The sequence below is a fragment of the Equus przewalskii genome, chromosome 23, assembly GCF_037783145.1.
Source record: "Equus przewalskii isolate Varuska chromosome 23, EquPr2, whole genome shotgun sequence".
Lineage (NCBI taxonomy): Eukaryota > Metazoa > Chordata > Mammalia > Perissodactyla > Equidae > Equus > Equus przewalskii.
The window spans coordinates 22,495,104-22,513,451 of record NC_091853.1 but is presented as its reverse complement, the minus strand read 5'-3'; the positions used below and the strand labels follow the sequence as shown (position 1 = coordinate 22,513,451).

General features: G+C 49.8%; 1 protein-coding gene across 4 annotated transcripts in view; it reads right to left on the bottom strand.

Moving 5' to 3' along the window:
- PACC1 (proton activated chloride channel 1) overlaps positions 1 to 18,348 on the bottom strand; it is a 30,605-nt gene continuing 12,257 nt past the window's right edge. For 3 of the 4 annotated variants that reach the window (XM_008525312.2, XM_070591152.1, XM_070591151.1), the window contains 6 exons: positions 13,030 to 13,239; positions 11,404 to 11,555; positions 6,580 to 6,722; positions 5,136 to 5,280; positions 2,852 to 2,959; positions 1 to 959 (listed from right to left, as the gene is read on the bottom strand). In XM_008525312.2, coding sequence (XP_008523534.1) covers positions 798 to 959; positions 2,852 to 2,959; positions 5,136 to 5,280; positions 6,580 to 6,722; positions 11,404 to 11,555; positions 13,030 to 13,239 — 920 coding nt within the window. In that variant the 3' untranslated portion in view covers positions 1 to 797. Of the gene's footprint in view, positions 960 to 2,847; positions 2,960 to 5,135; positions 5,281 to 6,579; positions 6,723 to 11,403; positions 11,556 to 13,029; positions 13,240 to 18,348 lie in introns of those variants that run through there. The other variant, XM_070591153.1, reaches the window with a different exon arrangement.

Sequence of the window (18,348 nt, the reverse complement as noted above, 5' to 3'; positions counted from 1 at the left end):
TTTTGTATTAACCTAACTTTTATTTACTAGCTAATGGAATCATCAAAATACACTGAGTAGGCACCTACTATGTACATATGTCCCAGTCCTTTTGTGTGTTAATCACTCTCACCTCTTAGACCTGCGTCAACAAATATTCCAGCCAGACAGGTAGGTGGCCAGTCAGTCCACAAGAAATCTACTTACTAGTTCCTAGTAGCTTTAAAAAAGACTCCTTTAATATTTTACAAATGAGAGAGCTTGTCAGAGGCTGGACAATGTAAACGGCAGATGATGCCAGAGACACGGGGCTTTTGCCTTTGTGTACAGTGCACAGGTTTCCAACACGACCTACACATCCGGAGGATCAGGATTTGGGGGGAAAAAATCACTCTCTTCCGTTGACTTTAAAAACCTCAGGGGAAAAACCTAAGGTAAAAAACAGACCCTTAATTATCCTGTTAGAGCTTCACTATACACCAAACCAAATAAGAGGAAAGGCAGCTTTCACAAAGCTTTGGAAACTTGATATGTATCTAATTCCATCTTCCACAAACCCCATTCATACGTCGTATGTCAAAAATGTTCATTAATAATTTAAATACTTAAATAATTTTTCGGTTATTCGTTGGATCTGTTCCGTTAGGCTCGAAACAGCCTCTTTTGGTGCCAGGTGAGAAGCTGCGGTTTGACAGGCTGTCCCTCCCAGCAGGCAGGTTCCTCGAGTGAGTACAGGATTGCTGGTACTCGGTCCATCAAAGCGGAAGCGATGAAGACTTCCATCGACGGAGGCGGTTCTGTGAACCACACAGGCAACTTCAGCTTATGTGGTTCGTTGCCTGACCTCTTCTTTTAAGGTATCTCTTCCTAATTTTGATCATCCATTTCACACTCAGTTTGGCAAACTCTGCTGCTTTAAATAATGCCAAGAAGGCCCCACAGAGAAGAGCGATTGTGTTCCAAGGATTGGCAGTGATTATCTGTAAAACAGAAACCAGCATGAGTTTATTAGTTTGCTTCAGTTTTGATTCTTGGGTGAGACTCGTGTTACTGTCAAGAGCCCCTCGCCCCAAATTACTGGGGTGACAAGAAAAACATTTGGGTTCCAAAACTGCCAAAACTCTGTACTTGGTTCAGACTATTCCTTCAATGGCCACAGTTCAGAGGAGAAAAACACTAATCCTTCCCTATAATAAAGTGATCTTGAAAGAAAAAATTTGTTTTTCAAAAAAGCACTGCACAAATAAGGTATTCAGCACTGAGCTTTAAATTTTTGGCCTAATTCACAAGTGACCTTGCTTTGAGACAAATTTCCCCTAAACTATGTGCTGTCCATGTCAAGGTCGGGTCCTCCTGCACTTCTCCCCTCCAGTCCAATGACTGTCTCTCCTCCCCCGCTCAGCGCACGGACTCCTGCTCCAGGCCGTGCCCTCGGACTGCCCTGCCTGGGACGCTGTCCTCCAGGCTAGATTTACCACTCCTTCAGGGCTCCTCAGAGATGCTGACCACTAAGCCAAAACCCTCTCGACTTCAGCAGAGATTTATCCCACAAACTCCTCTGGCAGTTACTTACTGTCTGGAATTAGTCCCTTTACAGCTGGAGATTGCTCTCTCACTCAAAGTTAAGCCCTTTAAGGCTGAGTCCGTCTCTTGGATTTCTAAGTTTCCCAGCATGATAAATGCACAGCACTTAAGTCCCAGTTTAGCAGGAAGAACAGACAATCTGAGCCTCGGGGTTCACACATGCAAAATGGCTATATGCCACCAGCACTATTTCGGACTATTGTGAAGCTGAGTGACAATGCAAGGGAAGCAGCCTTCAAACATGGGGCTTTGCCTGGCCCAAAATAGGTACCTCATACTGAATACAGTAGGTTAAAAACTGTCTGATCACAGGTTTGACATGAGCAGCTGAAGGTGCTCATTCTTCCTCCCAGTCTTGATTCAGGAAGCCTCTGCCCGTGGCTGCTCGTACGTGGCCTTGAGAGTGGTGCCGGGTGCTAATGGAACCATCCACGTCAAAGAGCCCCTCCCTGTTCGAGTCTCAGCCCTGCGAGAAAGTCTCCCCGGAGCCATAACCATATCAGGGCATTTTGTGATCATCTAAAGGCCAGTCAGGATTAGATTCTGGACTGGCTCTAGTGGTGTCTCACAAATGTTCCTTTGGCAAAGCTGTGCCACTATTCCTTCCCTTCTGAAACCATGAGTCTGAGAATTCAGCATTAATTGAGGCTCTGTTAATTTTTTATTTGTACCTTTCTGCTCTGACTTAGAACAAATAATGAGGATTCTTATCCTACAGAGAACCACTAAAGAATGGCTTCCAACAGCAGTAATCTAGACGTTAGCTTCATGCTTTCTACTCAGTTCATTTGATTAATGTTACTATGAAGCAGCTCCTCTGTACTGAGCACTCTGCTGGGCACCAGATAAGTCACGGTGAACAAAAACAAGGTCCCCACCTTCAGAGGACAACAGTCTAGTGACGAAGACAAGATTAAACAAACAACACAGGGGCTGGCCCCGTGGCCGAGTGGTGAAGTTCGCGCGCTCCACTGCAGGCGGCCCAGTGTATCAGTGGTTCGAATCCTGGGCGCGGATGTGGCACTGCTCATCAAGCCACGCTGAGGCAGCATCCCACATGCCACAACTAGAAGGACCCACAACGAAGAATATACAACTATGTACTGGGGGGCTTTGGGGAGAAAGAGGAAAAAAATAAAATCTTTAAAAAAAAAAAAACAATACAGAGCATGAACATCATAAATATGAAGGACAAACTGATTTGGGCTAGGAGAGAGGAGGGCCTGCAAGGATGAGCCCGAATGCTCAGGCCAGGGAGTCTGCTCTCGTCATCGTAAGTAATACTCACATCTTGGACTTTCTGGATGAAGGGGTCTTTCCACTCGAAGACCACAAAAAACAACTGAGCACTTTTTTCGGCAGCTGGCCTCTGGTCATTGTAGTTAACCACGCTCGTCTAGGTACAGAGGAGAGAGAGCAGTGTTACCGCCTCGGTGCCCTCCCCTGCCCGGCCCATGGGAAGAAGAGGGTAGGGGGCCTCAGACCTTGGCTCTCCTCACACGACGTTTTGGAGGAAGAGAGCCAAAAATCTCATAGACACAACCCTTCTGCAACTGGTACCAGAGACAAGACTTTGTCTTGTCTTGGTTTCCATAGTTCTTTGGGGGAAATGGCTAGGATCTGGGATGTACAAGAAGTGTTTTGGATGGTTACCAAAATCTCATTAGGTATCTGTAGTCGTGATTAAACCATATTAAAAGTACTGCATAAGACTCACAATTAAATGCCATAAAAATCCCAAATTTCAAAATACTTGATCTTAAGAGCTGAGTATTTCAACCCTTCTGGTCTACAGGAACAAAGCACCACCTCACAGGTCCCCACAGCTGAGCGTTTCCTGTAAGTGTGTCGTAGGCATGTTCGCTAAGGTCTGGTTCTCGGTTACTAAAGCGGCTGCGCGGCGTCAGAGAGCAGACAGCTTCCAGAGACAGGAGCCCAGCCCCGGCCCAGAGGGTTGGGTCCATCATCTGATCTGAGCCTGCGCTTTGCCACTAATAAAACGGGACAAAATGCCCACCTCACGGAGGGGCGGTGAGGGTCAAATGAAACAATACGTATGAAAGAATTTTAAGCTTTAAAACAATGTAAAAACATTTAAAATTTTTGTTCAAAAGCGTTCATGTGCCCCACCAAGACTTCCAATTCAGACAACAACGAACGGCACATAAAACAATCTAAAATGCAGAGGTCCGCTGGGGTTGTGGCCCCCTTGGTTTCAGAGCACAGCTGGAACCACCAGGAGAGCCGGGGTCCACTGGGGTGACACCCGACTGTAAGGGGAACACACTGAGTCTCTGTTCTCATCTGTTGTGGAGCCAGATGAGAAGGGACCTGGAGTTCCTGGAGAAAAGTGTGGAGTAAAAATCCAGGAGATGACAGTTATCTTACAAAATAGGAATATTTTAAGGATCTGTTGCCAGGGGGGTTGTCGCCTTTTAAGGCAGGAAAAAAGCGCCAGTCGTGTTGCAGAAAACTGGCTTTTAGCCCTCCCCAAAGGCCTCCAATCCGGAGTCGTCCCAGGAGCCAGGACATGGGAAGGGGCAGAGCTGGAGGAGCGCGTGGCTTCTGGCCCATCATGGCCCTGTCAGTTGGAGGAGCTCCTTCTCCTCCAACCCAGCCCTCTCCAGTGCTGCCCCTGAGTCCAGCCCAAATGCACCACCACCTCTGCGGAGGAGCAGAGGGGGCAAGAAGAGCCCCGTCTCCTCTCTGCCTCTGCAGGTCCCCAGCCACTGACACACGGGACGCTCAGGCTCTGGGTGTGGAGGCCACAGGAGGGCGGAGAGCCACTGCCGAGGCAGAAGGCCCCAAGGTGGGCGTGCAGCCTGGCTTTTGGGGGAGACTGACAAACAGCCCTGTTGAGGCAACCAAAACGTCCCATCCCCCGATCCTCACTTGCTTTTTCCAAGGTCCTCTCCATGCGTCACCAGGATCACGGCTAGAAACTCCCGGCCTATCTCCTGGCTCCAGGCCAGTGGGCTGAAGACTTTTTGATCACACTTCCCATTAATAAAAATTTTGAGCATGTACCCAACATATTTATAACTTTCTTAGAAGTGATGTGACATTACTATCATTGTTCTAATGTTACATGCATTTTTAAACATTCAAAAACAGAAAAAGGATGAGATAAAAAATTAACACAAAAAGCAAGCTACTATTTCCCTCCTGCATCCCAGTGAATCATCACGCGCGTGCAACAGTTCAGGGGCCACTGTAGCAAGTCTCTCTTCCCTGCAAATAACTGATCTTTCTGCAGCTGCCCGTCTCTCAGAGCGCCAGGGGGTGCAGGCTAAGGACACGGGCTCCAGCTTCAGATACAGCTGGGCGAGTTACGCACTCTGCAAAATGCAGAGGTCTCTGCACCCCTGTGTTCTGTGAGGACCAGCAGTGATGGAGGGAAAGGGCCTGGGAAGAACACGTAAACCCCTGCCATGGGGTCCCTGCTCATCATGATGACGGTCTCCCCAACCCTTAAGACCCTGCGGAAGGTCATCTCCTCTGTGAAGCTTCCCTCCACCCCAGACGCAAGGGGAGAGTCACTGGCAGTGCGAAGCAAACCCAGTGCCACCCACCTCCTGCCGGAACTCCACTGCTTCCCGCCCGTCCTCCTCCTTGGTCTTCACCAGGGACATCTTGACCCACGTGCGGAAGCCCCCAGAGAACTTCCAGCTGGAATAGGCGCTCTCACAGGCCTGCATGAAGCCCACCCTGTCTGGGCTTGGAGGACAGAGAAGAAAGGACCAAGTCAGTCAGGCCTCACAGCAGGACTCACACGTGGCCAAACTCCAGCCCTACTTCGAGCCGGTTTCTTTGCTGGCACCACCAGGATGCTGCCTACTCCCTGCTGCTTCTCCAAGTTCTGCTTCCTGGCTTCTAAATGGTGAGGCTTCTAAATCACTCAGCTCAAGGCAAGAACGCGATCCCTGAAGCTCCCAATGGGAGAATTCCTCCTCCTTCCTGCCCCCTCGTTCCCACCACCTGCTCCCAGGGCCATGGGCACTGAAGGCTGCAGACACGCCCCACAGCACAGTGCTCCTGGCAACTCGGAGACCACTGGACGTCAGCACCTTGAGGACCCCTCCCTGGCCTGTCAGCCTCCCGGTGGAAGGCTCAGAGAGGGGAAGAGAGTTCCTTGGGGAGCTCCCAGCCAGATGGGACACCCACAGCGTCTGCCTGGGGTGGTGGAGGTGCAGCAAGATCATCAAGTGCACACAAGCAAGTGGAAACGGCAGCGCAGTATTAAGGAAGCTCACGCAAAGAGCACACAGAGGGCATGGGGGTAAGGTGACACAGGCCAGCTTCAAGCGGGGAAAGAAGAGGGAATAAGTGGCCAAGAGGGCAGAAGATGCCAAGGCGGAGGCTTCACAAGCTCCAGAACAGGAAGGACGGGGCAGTGGTGGTGTGAACGGCAGAGGAAGCTGCCTCTCCTCTGCTGTGGCTGCCTCCCTACTTCCTCCAAATGAAGCCCCAGGGCTCCACAGGACCCACGGGGACCGAGTCACCCTCGACTCAGGCACATGCAGAAAATGAGCAATGAGCACTCTGGGCCCTAGAGATGGCACCATGGCGTGTCTCCATGGCAGACAGGAGCTGTCATCCTCATATTAGAAACGTGTGGCTAACACACACCAAGCATTCAGCAAGGGGCAGACACAGTTCCCCAGACCCTCAGGGGAAACCTGGCAGAGGGGAGGACGGCCCTCAAGGGGCCACACGATCAAGGCTGCACCCTCCTGTCTTCAGGAGCCCCAGCACCAGGCTGACCAAACCTCTCTGCAGGATGAGGCCAGCTCTGCGTGCAGAAGTCAGAGCAGCCCCCGCACCAGACTTAACTGTGTGAGGGGTCTCATGGACCAGCTGAGCCCGAGGCCCTTCTCCAGTTGGTCCTTCTTTGGGCCAGTGGCTCATCCGCAGCCCCGCTCCCCTGTCCCCGCCCCCACGCCCTAGCCCAGGGATGTGCAAGGCTGGAATAAGATGGAGTGTACAGCAAACCCACTGTGCACTCTAAAAGGCCACCTTTGCAGGAACTCCTGGAAAGAAGAGAAGAGGAGGTAATCGATGGCGCTGAAGTCCTCGCTACTCTTGTTCAGGCGGAACTGGAGGAAGACCAGCTCCCGCTTCTTCACTTCACGGGGCCCCTGCACGACCAGGGCGGACTTCTGCAGAGACACAAAGGCCAGAATCTCAGCCCTGGGAGAGCTGCGTGGCTGCTCCCGACCCTCGCCTGGGGCACAGAGACTTCAGAGTCTGCCTGGAGGCCTGACTGGAAAGCCCAAACCTCCTCAGCGCCCTGGCAGCCCCCAAAGTGACCCTGGCCACACCCTCCTGCTCAGGGAGCCAGGTCGGCGCCTGCCTCCTGCTCAGCCCTCAGGGCGGCTCTCCGGGTCTAGTGCCCCAACCAGAGCTGCATGCGCCTCGTCCCCTGTCCACTTTTCTCATCGGTTGGCTGGGCCATGGAAGCTCTTTATCTAGAAAGGACATGAACTTCCATCTGTTATATGTACAATGTTTCCTTCTAGTCTGTTGCTTTCCTGTTAACTTTGTTTCTAATGCCATTTGTTATATGAAGCTCTAAATTTGCTGTAGTGAAATTTATAAATCTTTTTCTTTACATCTTCTGGGTTTTGCTTGCTAAGGAAAATTATATCAATATTACATCAAATCACATAAATTATATCAAAATTATATCAATATGCTCCTCTACTTTAAAGCACTTTTTTAAAAACTTTTTTACATTTAGAGGCTCTCTATGCCTGGCTTCCAGTTTTGTATACGGCGTGCACAGGGCTCTAACTCTCCAAACAATGCGGAGATGTGGGCTGGACCCTGGGTGTTCACACCGCGCTAGCACCTGACTGGGTCCCCCCGACGTAACTCCTCCCCTCCACAAGCCCAGCGGGTTATTCTGTACCTGTGCTCCTCCAAATGTACTTTAACACAAGCGTGTGAAGTTCCATGAAAAAAATCAACCAGGACTTTTAACTGTGATGATAAGGACTTCAGATTAATTTGGGAAAAAACATCTTTACATCAACTTTTATAAATGCTCTACAGATAGTTGAAAAGAGTGAGAAGTCTGTCAGGCACAAGCATTACACACACTCGCTCTAAATTTATTAACTGTGCTACTCACTTCTCATCCTTACTACTCTTTGTCTTTGATCTGTGAATTTCTGAGAGGTGTTAGGCCCACTCTAAGGTGATAGTATTTTTTATTTCTAACAGGTTTTTCCTAAAATATACAAACAGTATGCTGTCCTGCACATGAAGATTTATGACTGTTACATCCTCCCGGTGGAGAGAAGTGGAGTTGAGCCTCTAATCCATATGAAACAGTCCTCTTTTAACTCTTTACACCTGGAATTCCATCTTAACTGATATTAATATTGCCACTCCACTTCTTCTGGTTACTGTTGCATTTTCTCAAGAGATCTCTGTCCATCTATTTATTTTCAACCTTGCCATGACACGTTATGTGGCAGCAGAGAATGCTAACCGCCCCCAGTTTCCATCGTCCACTTCCTCCTGCAGAACCAGAACCGCTTCTCCAATCCCAGATTTTAGCAGAACACAGTTGCCCTGCTGGAGCCTCATCTCTGGCCTCAGATGTGGCCACGTGACGGAGTTCCTGGAATATGCCCAAGTGACTCACACAGCTCCGTGTCACGCTCTTAAAAGGGAACTGCTTGCCCTCCATTTCTCACCTTCCTGGGAGCAAGCACGTGTACACACGCTGGCGAGCCAGTGCTGACCACAAGGACCAGGACAATGCTACGGGGATGGCAGAGTGACAGACAGAAGCCATGGCTGACCATCCTGAGGCAATGCAGCCCACGGTGTGGCACAGCCTGCATGCCCAGACCATCCCCACAGAAAGAAACAGACTTCTCTCTCGTCTCAGCCACAGTGTTTGTCCGGGGTGTCTGTTTTTGCACAGTAGCTTACCCTGTTCTCTGACCAATACATAAGTTGTTTTCTGGAACTGGTAACAACAACCTAAAATGAGGCATCAGCTTAACATTTGGACATGGGGAATAAGGCGGGTGGCCAGGAAATAGATACGGGTCCCACAGGCTAGAAAGGTGGTGACCTTCATTGTACCAGACCAAAGCATTCAGTAAAAATTAACTAGATTATATCGAGGGCACAAGAGAGACTAGAAAAATAAATGAGAATCTGAAGATGGACGAGGTAGGACCACATGAGACCCCTGGCTGGGTCACTTTCACATGGACTCCACAGCACGCAAACAGCCAGAAGCCTACACGTTTCTGCGAACAAAGGGGAGGGGTGCAGGAGAAAAATAACAACAAGCCAGCCTCCAAGTCCGCCCTCAAGCCGCCCCCCAACTGTGCAGCAGGAAGTGGGTGTCCACAGCTGTGCAGCCCGGGAAGGGCCTATTTCCTAATTCACTCCGGACACGGCCACGGAGGACCACCGCCATGGCAGAGTCTCCAGCGGGCAAGGACAGGGGCCACAGAGGACACAGAGGTCTCCAGCAAGATGCTCCTTCCATGCTGAGGGTGGACATCTCCCAGGTCCCCCCAGCAGGGCTTCATCGCTGCCTTGAGAGTAGCTGCTGTGCGCGTCCCATTCTTCCCTTCGCCATGCGGGAGTTCTGCTCTGCATCTCTATTCCTCCTCCCCTGCTGGGCCCTGGTTTAAGGTGGGGGACCTGGGGCACAGGCAGCAGAGAACTTCGCTCTTAGTTTATGGCTGTGGACTGCGGAGCCACATCTAGAGTTGGTGGAGAACACTAATCATCACCCAGAGCTGGAGGCAGTAACTGCAATCACCTTAGTTTTCACGGAAACAACTCTCCTTCTCTGTCCTTATTTCATGGGTTTTTATAATATTCAGTTAAATTACGTAACTATTATAACAAGTACAACAGGCATAAACGGGTTTGGGAACTAACGCAGCGGACTCCTAGTAAATGTCCTACTCAACTGGGGAGCCAAGAAGGACATCCAGAGCGCCAGCACCAGCTGGGCCATTTAAGCAGGCACAGGCGCCCAGTGAGCAGGTTTACAGACGGAACGGACAGAGCTGGGATTTCTACTGTCTATCTGGCTCTTCATTAAAATTTTTTAAAATTTTGCTTTTCATTTAAATTAGATTCCATTTCCCTATTCTTGACTCCACTCTATTTGTCCCTCCGGGTCCTTCTCTTCTATGCTGTTGGTTACATGTAAATGTCTAATGACCCTTAATTCTCCATCTTTATTTCTGATGGATTAGACTCGTGTAGGTCTGGGGTGTGGGTTTCCTCCTAAGCAGATCTCTCACAGGCTCGCCCCGCCTCGGGCTCTCTGTGAGGACGCTCCGTGGCAGTGGGCAGGGAATGCCAGCAGGCCGGGCTCTCCGAGTACTTCTCTTCCGGGAAGAGACCTCCCCTGGTGGATCTCCTGGCTTCCACTGTGGAGGTCCAGCCTCAAGTGCTGCTTTCTCTCTGTCCCAAATGCCCCAGCGGTGAGCCTTCCCTTACCCTACGTGGAAACAGCTGGGCCTTTTACCCAGAAGCAAACACTGTCCCCAGCGGCCCTGTGTGCCCTCGGAGGGCAAAAGGTGTGGCAGGCCCAGTGAGCAGGTGGTCCCGTAGTTACTATCCTGACCACTGACCCACGGCCAGCCCCGCTCTTTGAAGGAGCTCAAAGTCGGGAGGTGGAAGGAAAGCTTTCACCTCTACAGTCCTCTCCTGCATGTGCTTTAGGGTACAGGTTTCCTCTGATTTGTTTGCTCCATCAATCTAACCGAACTTGCTATTTATATTTTGCACCAGTTCCTCAAGATTTCTGGTCCACTGGTGGATACCCTTTCTTAGTTTGCAGGGCTATTATTGATATTTTATTCTATTTTTTTGCAGGGGTGGGAATCATTTCAGCAGGATTTTACGAGGAAGCCTAGAGTAAACATACTAACAAAAAATCTTAGTGTGATTCTTTCATCTTAAGACCCACTGGCAGCTCGCTATCTATCGCCCAAAGGAGCAAGTGCTCCGCAGCACGACCCACGTGCTTTTCTCATCCGGCCACCGCTTCTGCCCACAGCTTCACCTCCCGCTGCTCTTCTGGGGGCATCTGACCCTCCAGAAACACCCCATTACTGTAATCTTGCACAGAGGCACAAACACCACATGCAGTTTCTTTCCTCGGTGTCTTGGTGCAGAGTTCCTCTGCCTAAGAAACCTTTCCTTCCTCTCTTTGACCTGGGAAACTTTTACTCAGCCCCTTTCTAGCCTTGTTGAAGCAAAGATATGAGATGAAAAGGAGAAGATGTAAATCAATTCCTTCTCTGCCTTCAAAACCCGTGCAGGCACCGCTCCTCCCTCCCGTCCACGCCCCAGCCCAGCTGAGCTGCAGGTGACGCAGGCCCGCACAGGACCCTGTTCCTTCTTTACATTGGCCTATTTCAAAATATGGATTCCCAGGCCCCGTGCCCATGAAAAATGGTCCAGTCGGCCTCATGTGGAACCCGGGAACCTATATTTTCAAAAAGTAGCCCAGCGACTCTCTCGAGCAGGCAGGTCTAGAACCCACTTCACTGTGTCACCCTGGGCCCACCCTGCAGCCCTTCACCCTTCTATCAAGGACAGGATCTTAAACGTGGTCAGGAATCCCTGACGGTCACTCCGAGAAGGCTGAAGGCCTCGCTGCCCTCCCTGAATGCAGCCAAGCCAGCAATGGCCGCAGCTCCACCTGGCACAGCCTCGTGTCTGCTGGCGTCCAAGGGCCCGCAGCAAGGACTGTGTGAGACCACCCAGCAGAGAGAAGACGGGGCCCTTGGAGGGCGGGGCTGACAGAGCAGCCCACCCAGACCCAGTTCGGGGAGATGGAGTTACCACGGTCTGATTGGAGAAAGGGTCTGTGTAGTTGATCTTCTGGGTGATGCAGTTCATGTCTCCTGGCTGGCCAGGGCTCCTCAGAGGGGGAATGACCTCGTAATGGTGCTTACAGCTGAGCAACTGAGCCTGCCCAGGGTACAGGGCAATACCTGGGGGGGTGCAAACAGGGAAAAGAACGTCACAAGTCACAGTCCCTGACCACACCCCTAAAACCGTGTCATGTACACTTTTTCACACCCACCAACAACCTGAGTTCAGGACTCCCTGGGTGACCGCAGAGGAGGCAGAAGGAAAGGGTTATAGAGGGTGGGGAGGCATATCCCCTCTCATTCTGCCCTCAGAAAGCCCTATTCTAATCGGGACACGACCCCTCCTCAGGCAGGGGGTGCCCTGGGATGCAGCCTCCCCAGCACCTGCGCTGAAACCCCCACTTCAAAACTCTGCTCTGTACACTCCGAGGGGCCTCAGTGACTGAGCCTAGCTCAGTCCAATCCCCCAGCAATGCCACCCACCTGCACAATCACGGGGGGCCCTCGGCTGTGGGATTCCCAAGATCTCAGTTTCTCTCTCACCTCCTGCTCTGACTGGGGGCTCCACCTGTGCAAGTTGCACCCCAACAATCCTCCCTCTGCCCCAGCCAAGGCACCTGGGCCAAGGCTCTCCTGACAGGAGCTGCTCCGACCTCAGTGGCAGAAACACTGAAAGCAGCACATGGCACCAGACCCAGGCGGAGCTCAGAGACACCAAGAGACCAGAGACAGAGAGTAAAACCCACAGATAGAGACCAACGCAGACACACAGAGAAGAGAGACAAACATGAGACAGACAAAGACGGGCGAAGGAGCCGTGACCGGCATGCCTGTCGAGAAGCCCCAGGCAGAGGGGACCCGAGACTGGCCCTGCCCTGGGAGTGGGCCATCTGGAGGGTCACTTGGGCATGCTGTGGGTGGAGCAGATAGCACACACCAGGCGGGCAGAGCCTGGGCCCAGAGAGCCCTTGCCTCCCCGTTCCCTCCCATGCTTCCAGAGCCCAGGGCCAGCCCCACCGCCCTGGAGCCAACAGTGCACTCCACAGCAGAGCTGACTCCCTGCTCTGGGACAAGACTCCCTGCTGAGACAGGGATGGCCGGTGTGGCCTGGGACCCCCCTCTCCAGGCAGGACCCCACCACCTCCGGATGGCCTTGCCTCCCCCTGCCACCTCTAACCCCTACTTCTCCTCTTCACTGGCCTCTGGCTCCAGCCAGGCCAGACTCATCCTCTCCTGAGAAGCCCTCTGCCTCTCCACACTCACCTTTGCTCCTGCTGATCCTCCTCCCAGAAAACTCTCTTCCCACCTGTCAAAGCCCAGCCCAAACACTACCTCTGTGGAAAGCGTGCCTTGCCCACCTCAGTTCTGCAGTGACCACTCCAGGCTCCGCCCACCTCTCTCCCCGGGACATGACACACTGTGCTCGGCACCCACGGCAGCTCTTCAAGTGTGTACTCCACACCTAGACTGTGTCGACCCCTCCGCCCTGCCCGTGGTGCCCAGCACAATGCTGGCAGTGCACTGGCGGCTCAGGGAGTATTTGCAAGCTATGCTCCAGACCTGGGCCCTGATGCCTGTCCAGGGTAGGCTCTACCTGGGGCGTCGTAGCGATCCACCTCCTTGTAAGACACTGACATGACGGGGTGCTTGAGTTTCTCACGGAAGTCCGTGATGGTCTGGTAGACCAGGAAGACGGCCACGGCCATGAGCAGCAGGTAGATGAAGATGAGCAGCACCGAGAAGACGTTCTTCAGGCAGGCCTTGCTGAAGCGGATGCTGCTGGAGGCGGACTCGCTGTCCAGGGCTGAACGACAACAACACACCTGTGACCTGCGGGCGCAGGTGCAACCAGAGGAGGTCGGCAACCTCCAGGCCCTGCACCTGCTCTACCAGGTGTGCAGGCGGCCACCCCCCTCTACAACCCCCCACCTCTGCTCCCTCCTCCAAATAATAACACATGGCCCCTGTCAACACTCACTACACACCTACACTGCCAGGAAGGGGACCCCGAGCTGAAGGAGTCTCGGTTATCATGTTTAAGGAGCCTCCTCTCTAGAGGGACAGACAATCCAACAGGGAGCCGGCCCCAACCTACCTCTCCGGCCTTATCCCTCAGCACCACTCCAAGCCCAGTGCCCCCCTCCAGCTGTACTAAATGTTCCTGTTCCTCTGGGTGCCCTCCTCAACCCGAGCCCCTCCCACTGGCCAGGCCCCACGCCTGGCCTGAAGCACTTTTCTTCCACAGCTGACTCCTATCTCATGCTTCAGATCTCAGTTTAGAAAGGCATTTCCTCGAGAAAGCCTTGCCTGACCCCTAACTTTATTAGGGCACCCCTTCCTCAGTGCTCCTGGGGCACCCTACATGTCCCCTGTCTACATGCCGCTGTCTACATGTCTCTTTATCCCCTAGGCTGTGAGCTCCATGAGGGCGGGGACAGGGCCAGACTTGCTCACAGTGAACCCGTAGCACGGTGCCTGGAATAAGCAGGCATTCGGCATTGATGTGGTAAATGATCAAATGTGTCCTGATGCCACTCCTACCACAGCTCTGCCTCTCCCGCCTGCTCCCAAACCATCCCCAGCCTCGATGACTCTCTGCTCTGGACTGAACTGTGTCCCCCCTAAATTCATACACTGAAGCCCTAACCCCCAATGTGACTGTATTTGGAGACAGAGTATTTAAGGTTAAATGAGGTCATGAGGGTGGGGCTCTAATCCAATGGGACTAGTTTCCTGAGAAGAGTAGGAAGAGACACGAGGGATGCACACACACGGAGAAGAGGCCACATGAGGACACGTGGAGAAGGCAGCCATCTGCAAGCTGAGGAGAGGGGCCTCAGGAGAAATCGAACTTGCCAACACTATGATCTTGGACTTCCAGCCTCCAGCACTGAGAAAAAAATTCTGTTAAGCCACCCACCCTGGGGTACTTTGTTGCAGCACCCCAAGCTGACTGACACACTCCCACAGTGCTCCTTGCACCATGCCATCTCTACTCTTCGGCTGAAACTGTGGCTCCCTGAGGAAAAGCCCTATTTCCTCCACAGCAGCTGAGCACAAGGCTGAGGATGAGAAGCTCGAATGTAAACCCAAAAAGGTATGTGCTTGGCTTCATACCACCTTTCTATAAATAACAATTATAAAATTTGTACAAAATATTTAAAAATTATTTGAAGGCACTGGAGAATGATCAAAAGCTGGCAGAAACTGGAAGAGAGTCTCAAAAGAAAAGAACTGCACCTGGTGAGATCTGTAAATTTGCAGCTTTTTGCTTGGGGGCCCTCACATCTCTACAAGGCATGGTTCAGGGTGACAGTGGACAGAGTTCAGGGCTGGCAGAGCAGTCAGAAAGGTAGGGGGGACCCAGAAAGGGAGGGAGCCATAAAGGGGAGTGGACTTCCAAATCTGCAAATAAAATCTCCAATTCTTGGCTGGAGACTGCTGAGGGCCTGCAAAAAAGCAGCAGCTGGAAACTGGAAGAACTGAATGGAGATTTCAGCTGCTACTAATGCACGGGACACAGGAGTTTGGAACTTAAAGTTTGCCACATTAATTACCCGCTAAGAAAAAAATTCTTCAAAGGATCATAACAAATCCTCTGTAATGTATCCTTTATAATGTCTAGTGTTCAATCAAAAATCACTAGGCAAAGAAACAAGAAAATGGGCCCCGTACTCAAGAAAAAGAAAAGCAGTCTCTAGAAACCAATTCCAAGGTGAATCAGATGTTGCAATTAGCAGACAGGAACTTACAGAACTTAAAGGACCTAAAGGAAAATATATAGACAAGGAATGCACAGAGGGGAAACAGAAACTATAAGAAAGAACTAGATCGTAATTCATGATTGAATTTTTCTGAAACGAAAAACTGTATAGTTCTTAACAGCAAAAGATGGCAGGAAAAAAAGGAGTCAGTGTAGTTAAAGTTAAATTATCCAATCTGGAAAAAAATATTGAAGAAAAAAATGAACAGAGCCTACACGACTATGGAACAATATCTAGTAGTCTAACAACATGCAAGTGGAGAGAGAAAATGGGTCAAAAAATAAGGTTTTAAAAAATAATAGCCCAAACCTCCCAAAACTGTAGAAAAAACATTAATTTGAAGATCCAAGAAGCTCAATACATGCCAAGCAGGATAAATAAGAAAACCACTCATACGCAAATGATAGTCAAACTGCCAAAGCAAACATTAAAAAAGAAAATCTTGAAAGAAGCCAGAGGGGGAAAAAAAGATATACTACGTACAGGATATTTTATCTAACGATAGGCAACTTTTGATCAGGAATATTTGTGGCCAAAAAATAATGGAACATCTTTAAAGCGTTAAAAGAAAAAAATTTTGTCAACCCAGATTTAAAGTATTCCAGCAAAACTAACCTTCAAAGATGAAGGTGAAATAAAGATATTTTCAAGCATAAAAGGTGAGAGTTCATCGCCAACAGACCTGCACTACAATGCATGCTAAAGAAAATTCTGAAAGCTAAAGGAAGATGACACTAGATGATAACTCTCATCACTGGAAATGTTAAGTAAGTGGGTAAATATAAAAAGCTATTTATACATTTTTAAAATTTAGACGGTCTAAAGCAAAAGTTATACAACAATCTTGTAAGGTTTATAACTTGCAGGAAAGAAGAACAGAGAAACAAACATACAGAAAACAGCAGAATGGCAGAACCAAATCCAACAATATCAATAATTACATTAAATGTAACTGGACTCAACACTGCAATTAGAAAGGCAGAGACTGTCAACCTGGATTAAAAACGAGACTCAACTAAATGCTGTCTATAAAAGATGGACTTGAGGGCCAGCCCTGATAGCCTACTGGTTAAAATTCAGTGTGCTCTGCTTTGGCAGCCTGGATTTGATTCCTGGTCGTGGAACCACACCACTTGTCTGTCAATGGCCATGATGTGGCGGTGGCTCACACAGAACTAGAAGGGCTTACAACTGGAACATACAACTATGTACTGGGGTTTGGGGGAGGAAAAAAAACATAGAGAGAGGAAGACTGGTAATAGATGTTAGCTCAGGGTGAATTTTTCCCAGCAAAAAAAAAAAAAGGACTTTAAATAGAAAGATATAAGACTATTTGCTCATAATTATTGCTTTCATTTAAAAGCACAAAAGCAGGGTCCGGCCCAGTGGCGCAGTGGTTAAGTGCACACGTTCCACTTCAGTGGCCCGGGGTTTGACGGTTCAGATCCCGGGTGCGGACATGGCACCACTTAGCATGCCATGCTGTGGTAGGTGTCCCACATAGAAAGTAGAGGAAGATGGGCACAGAGGTTAGCTCAGGGCCAGTCTTCCTCAGCAAAAAGAGGAGGTTTGGCAGCAGTTAGCTCAGGGATAATCTTCCTCAACAACTACAAAAAAATAAAAGCACAAAAGCAGGATCAGCACAGAACTATCCAAGTGTCCTATGTTGGCAGAGATAAGGAAATCATGCATTTAATACTTCTACAAACATGCATCAAGCATCAACTCCAGATGCAAGAGGTGTGCTAGGTGCTTCAAGGAGATGCCAAGAGGGAAGGATTGGTGGTCTGCACTACAAGTCCTAGAGAATTCAGAAGGATGGGAGGACGTAAAATGTGAGATTTCCTTTGCTCAAAGGGAAGAATGGGGAGTATGGGGAGAAGGGCAGAGATCGGCAAAGGCTTTGCAGAGGAGGCTGCACAGCCCTGTGCCTCAAGCACCAGGAGGATTTTGCGTAAGAAAGAATTTGATGTTCATTATTCACTTATTTTCTGAACTGAAAAACAGACCAGATATCCAGCCCTGTGGTTAAGAGCATGAGCTTTAGAGTCAAAGAGATTTGGGCTTCAGCTCCAGCTCTGCTGCTAACTACTCTGTGACCCAGGACACGTTACTTAAGGTTCCTAAGCCTCACTTTCCTTATGTGAAAAGGAAATAATCAAGTCAATTTTATAGGATGTCCAACAGAAGTAAATGTGAGAATGTTGCAAAATGCATTACAGAATGCCTGCTCAATTAATTACTGTCACTGGAGAAACAAAATGTACCCTCTAACCCCCAAAAATGAAGCCCTAAATGATGAAGACAGCAAAAATGAAGACCATGGCACTATAATCTCCTAATAATAATGAATTACAAAAGGTATATGCCGAAAACAAAAGAGAGGCGGGCAGAATACAGTGTCTTTCACATAGGAGACAGGTAATGTTGCCACGTCTATTAAATGAATAACTCAAACAATAGATGAGCTAAGTCTTGCAAAGCTAAATAGCTACATTTAATTAGTCAGAGAATACTCGTCCATCTCAGGCAAGTAAACTATAAACCAATTGGTGTGCCTTGCTATTTTTGGCAAAATACTTCAGAAAGTTTCTCCTTTATGAGGAAGAGTAAATTCCCAGAAGTGTCTGTGAGGTTCCTTCAGGCCATAAAGAACAGGTTATTGAAGGCAATGAACGTTTCCTCTGCAGCTACAAAGAGAAGTGAGGAACCAGGAAGCCCCAAGGAAACCGCCTGGGCAGCTGAGAGCAAAGCCACCACAGCACCCAGCAGGTCCAGTTCTCCTAAAGGAATTTAGGTAATTCTCTTTTTCAGCTTCTTTTGTCTCTGATTCTACTTTTGCTTTTTTTTTTTTTTTTTTGAGGAAGATTAGCTCTGAGCTAACTGCTGCCAATCCTCCTCTTTTTGCTGAGGAAGACTGGCCCTGAGCTAACATCTGTGCCCATCTTCCTCTGCTTTCTATGTGGGATGCCTCTACAGCATGGCTCTCATGACCTTGGTCCACTTTACTCAGTCCGTCTCCATGAGTCCTACGTTCAGAGCCTCTCCCAGAGAGCACCCTGCATAGGGGGCCCTGTCAGACATATCACCAGACACCACCCTCCTGCATACCCAGCCTCAGATGGTTTTGCTCAGCTCAGGTGCTGATT